The sequence below is a fragment of the Galeopterus variegatus genome, unplaced genomic scaffold (assembly GCF_000696425.1).
Source record: "Galeopterus variegatus unplaced genomic scaffold, G_variegatus-3.0.2 Scaffold4615, whole genome shotgun sequence".
Classification (NCBI taxonomy): domain Eukaryota; kingdom Metazoa; phylum Chordata; class Mammalia; order Dermoptera; family Cynocephalidae; genus Galeopterus; species Galeopterus variegatus.
Window position 1 is genome coordinate 230,300 of NW_007730726.1, and position 4,847 is coordinate 235,146.

The 4,847-nt window shown below is 37.6% G+C and overlaps 1 protein-coding gene across 4 annotated transcripts in view; it reads right to left on the minus strand.

Annotated features, from left to right (window-relative positions):
* FBXO25 (F-box protein 25) overlaps nucleotides 1-4,847 on the minus strand; it is a 90,689-nt gene that overhangs the window by 79,196 nt on the left and 6,646 nt on the right. For 3 of the 4 annotated variants that reach the window (XM_008587987.1, XM_008587989.1, XM_008587988.1), the window contains exon 2: nucleotides 2,177-2,317. In XM_008587987.1, coding sequence (XP_008586209.1) covers nucleotides 2,177-2,310 — 134 coding nt within the window. In that variant the 5' untranslated portion in view covers nucleotides 2,311-2,317. Of the gene's footprint in view, nucleotides 1-2,176; nucleotides 2,318-4,847 lie in introns of those variants that run through there. The other variant, XM_008587990.1, reaches the window with a different exon arrangement.

Here is a 4,847-nt window from a genome sequence, read left to right on the forward strand (position 1 = left end):
TTAATCAAGGGTTCAAAGTAAGAACTGATTGGCTGCTCCTAGATCTACCAAGATGAATTGCATAATTTCTTACCTATTTCTTCTGAACTTTTTATCCCAAAATGAGGGGAAAAGTAAGCAGGGGAATATTTAAAGGCCGCTTAATCAAGGGTTCAAAGTAAGAACTGATTGGCTGCTCCTAGATCTACCAAGATGAATTGCGTAATTTCTTACCTATTTCTTCTGAACTTTTTATCCCAAAATGAGGGGAAAAGTAAGCAGGGGAATATTTAAAGGCCTTCTATTTTCATGCCCATTTACAAAAAATAGAATTAAGTAAGTTAGTTAGGGTCTTGATCACCTAAATTATTTTACTACAGTAATTTTTCTAATTTTAGAAAGCCCACTCTAAATCAAAGAATCAGGAGTGCTATGTTTCACACATTTTGGTAGGAATGGAGAGAAGTCAGGGGAAGAAAGAGAACAAAGGTAGAAGGGGAAAGAGAGGGTCCATAGATTTGTGAGGCAACTGGATGGGGTGAAAGAAATGAGTGCTGGCTAATCCTCCCTTCATGTCACCTCATGGTGGGTAGCCATGGTTGCTACAGTAACACCTTGTGTCTTAAGCGAAGACATTTGGACCTCTTCCCTCTGCACAGGGACACTTTTGTTAGCAGTGCTATTTCAAAGGATTTGTAAGTCTGAATGGGGTTGGGTATGTAGGTGAGTTTGCCGGGAATGGGGGAGGCAGACAGGGCACAGAGATACATAAAGAAAACATGTCTTCACTATATTCTCCAATTTTATGTGTATATAGAAAAAATTAATTCTCAGACTTTTAAAACATGTTTGGAATGCTGAGAAAAAGAGTACATGAGGAAAAAAACAGAAACTCACACAAATTACATAATGTAGAAGTAGCAATAACATTGTATTTCCAGCACTACAACTTCTTTTAAACTGACATTTTGTAACCTATTTCCCCATCCTAAAATGGTAACCTTAGGAATCTCCACATTTAATTGTGACTATTGGGAGTAAATGTGAGACAACTAACATTTCTACATATACTCAACCAACTTTAAATAATTTGTTATAAAAATCCTAAGACAATAAAAAAATGACCTAGAAAATTCATAACTGTGAAACGTTAATTATCTGATACCAAAAGCATAATTACCAACCCTAATAAATTTTATAGCCATCAATATTAAACAAAACTCAGAAGGATATAAATTCAACAAATATTATGTGTTATCTCCACTTTAACTGAAATATGAAATTAATTTCTGCTTCGAATACTGCAAAAACCAGTCTCTGGTCTAACGCTACTAAACTTCTGTCAGAAAAACAGATGGCTGTCACACACATAGTTGATATTTATGCAAATGTCAAATAAGAATATACAATAAAATCAATGACTAGACCCATGACTAGAGGAACAGGTCTCAAGACGTTCCTAACCCTTCAAATTCTCAATATCACTGTGGTAGAGATTGCTAGTTACCACACCATAGCCATCTACCCTGCATCTGTGCTCATGAAATCTGATTTTTATCTATATATACAGCTATGCAGAAGACAGTCCGCAACACCTAGCTTCCCTTATGGCTAGTGCTCTAGCCAACAAAGTGTGGACAGACATGATCTGATCTGTGTAACTTTTGGGTCGCGCCATTAAAGCACAGATCAACTGGAATACAGATGGCGTAGGCAATACACTCTCTTAGATCATGCCAATGTGGCTACACTCTCGGGATGGCAGGGCAACAAGACATAACGTCACTTGGGCCCCTGAAATGTTATGAAGCAAAGTCACTATACCAACTCAGGCTTTCAAGAGAGAAAAGTAAAATTCTGTCTTGTGTAAGCCACTACTATCACGTCCCTGACATATGCCACCAAACTTGTACCTTTTAATATCCTCAGGTTCCTCAGCTATAATGTAGGATTAATAACAACACCTATCTCTCAGATTATTGTGAAGATTAAACGTTTTAAATAAAAAGAAGAAAACAGCATGTATGTGTGTCTATTAGGCAATCACTAGGCTCATTCTTTAGCTAAATAACTCATCTGATCCTCTGTAATTCTCAGCAAAATTACCAGTTATGGAGCTTTGCAGTAAACTGAAAAATAGAAAAGGCCATAGATGTTAAGCTGACAAATGACGTGGTTTTGTTAACCTGTAACTTACACATTGTGATTGATGTTACACTGATCATTCTCTCTTTCAAGTTCCTGACTACAGGATTCACATCTTTTCCAGCCATCTTCTGTTTTAATCCAACTCCATCCAGGAGATCTCCAGTCCTGACCCAAAAAAGGCATAGTTCTCCTATAAAGGAAAAGTTAATTTATGTTAAAAGTGAATATGTAATTAACAAAAGTTTCCTTCATTTGTAGCATTTATTTTGACTACGTTATTTTTTTNCCTGGTGTTATCAGCACCATGCTCTAACCAACTGAGCTAACTGGTCAACCCCTCATTGATTTTTTTTTTTGTGTGTGTGTCTGTGTCCTTTTTGAGACCGGCCGCACCGCGCTCAGCCAGTGAGCGCACCGGTGGCCATCCCTATATAGAATCTGAACCTGTGGCAGGAGCACTGCTGCGCTCCCAGCACCGCACTCTCCCGAGTGCGCCACGGGCTCGGCCCAACCCCTCATTGATTTTAAAGATTAAAGTTCTTAGTTAACATTAACATGTCTGCTTATCACTAAAATGTTGGCAAGACATTGGTGGTAAACAGTGATGATAACATAATTCCTTGGTTATACTAAACTGATAAGATGGCATGAGTATAGAAAGATTTACTAGCCCAATACTGCACGTGTTAGAAAAGGTTTACCAGAGGTAAAATGTCACATCTATGCTCATACCTGAAGAACAAGCAGGAATCGGAGAGTGGGGAAGAACAGGGAATATTATTCCAAACAGAGAGCACTCTCTATGCCAGAAGTTAGATGCAACATAACATGAAATGTATTTACATTCTACAACTCTAAGTAGATCAATTTGGCTGAAGTTTTTATTTTTTATAAAATCTTTTGTTTTTTCATTTTATTTTATTGATTTATTGATTTTATTTTTTTTAGATTTATTTTGTCAATATACAATGTGGTTGAATTTGGCTGAAGTTTAAAATAGAAGGGAGGAAATGGGTAGCAGCTAGAAGAATGAAGTCAATAAAGGCCAGAGCAAGTTTCAGGAGTTGGACTTTATTCTGAGAGCAAGGAGGGACCCAGAAAGGGACGTAAGTAGGTAAGTGATTCAAATATATTTGAGCTTTACAAACAACTAAGGATTACACTGTAGGGAACAGATGGGGTGGGGGGACACTAGGAGGAATGAATATTTAGGACTGGAGGCTGCTGAATGTTCCCTTTAAAAGGTGAGACAGAACAGCAGCAAATGGACTGGAGAGAAGGGCAGAGATGGTAGAAATATTTAGGAAATAGAGCCAAACAGCACTTGAAGATTGGCTGGATATGTGAGGAAGAAATCAAAGACATCCATATTTTGATTTGGGGTACCTGGCTCTGAGATAAGAAATACAGAATGAACAGCAGGTTTTTGCTAGGGGAGGGGAGATGAGAGATGTTGGTTTCAGTTTGGGACATGCCTGTTAAGTTTCATGGACTAGACTCCAGTTATAAAAATCATCATTTAAAAAATGATGCAACAGACATTATTACCCTCTCATGAAGCTACAATTTCATGAAAGTAAGACTTTGAATACTAGCACTTCCCATTGATTGGAATTCTCTTCCTCTTGATCAGTGGTTTTCAACTACTGCTGTGTATTAACATCACAGTCTGGGAAGCTTTTTAAAAATATAAGTGCTTAGCCCCATCTCGGGACAATTAAATATGAATACTTGGGGCTGAGGGCTAACTATGGGTATTTTTTAAGGTCCATAGGTGATTCTCATGCACAGTGAGGGCTAAGAACTGCTTTACTGTTCACATTGGTGATTCAAAATCTCACCTCCCCAGAAAGGCTTCCCTGACCACACTGTCCAAACAGTTCCCTTCCACTTCCTCTGCCCCCACCCCCATTAGTCTCTCTGCCATTATCTAGTGTGTTCATAGCAGTAGGGCTGTCTGAAAAGATTTGTGTTTACTATTTTTTTTCCTCTAAGAGAATGCAATGTCTTCTTGCTCAGCTCTGATCCCAATAATCTTGAACAATACCAGGCATGCAATAGAAACTCAATACATACTTGTTGATCGATTGATAAGTGAATGAATATACAGATTCATGGCTCAGAAGAGACTTAGGCTGAAGACAAATACAGGAAAACCATCAGCATTTAGATAGTAATCAAAGCCATGGAAACAATATCACTGAGTATGCAGAGTGGGTAATCAAGAGAGCCAAGGAAAAAACCCTAAGAAACATCACCACTTAATGGACAAGTAGATGAAGATGAGCCAAGAAAGAACACTGGAAAGTTAGAGCCAAAGAGGTAGAGGGAAAAGTAGGAAGTCAAGAGAAGAATGTATATTAAAAAAGAAATGAGAGACAGGAAGATGTTACAAAAAAGCCAAGCAGGGGAAGAGTTGAAAAATATATACTGAATTTAGCGACAGAAAGGTAGCTGATGCATCAAGCAAAAATAGTTTTTGTAATGTCTTATATTGACTGTCAAAAGTAGACTCGGAGTACCATCTCCCAACAATATTTAGTATAACTAACAAAAAACAGGCTATTAAATGGGCATTTATACAATCATAGAAGATATGAAAAATTAGGAAGGAAATTATAGACTTCGACAATATTCCTGGATCAACTACAAGTATTCTACTGTTAAACCAGTGTATGAAATGTATAAAGTAATTTTTTTTTACACTGAGATCTCAAAAC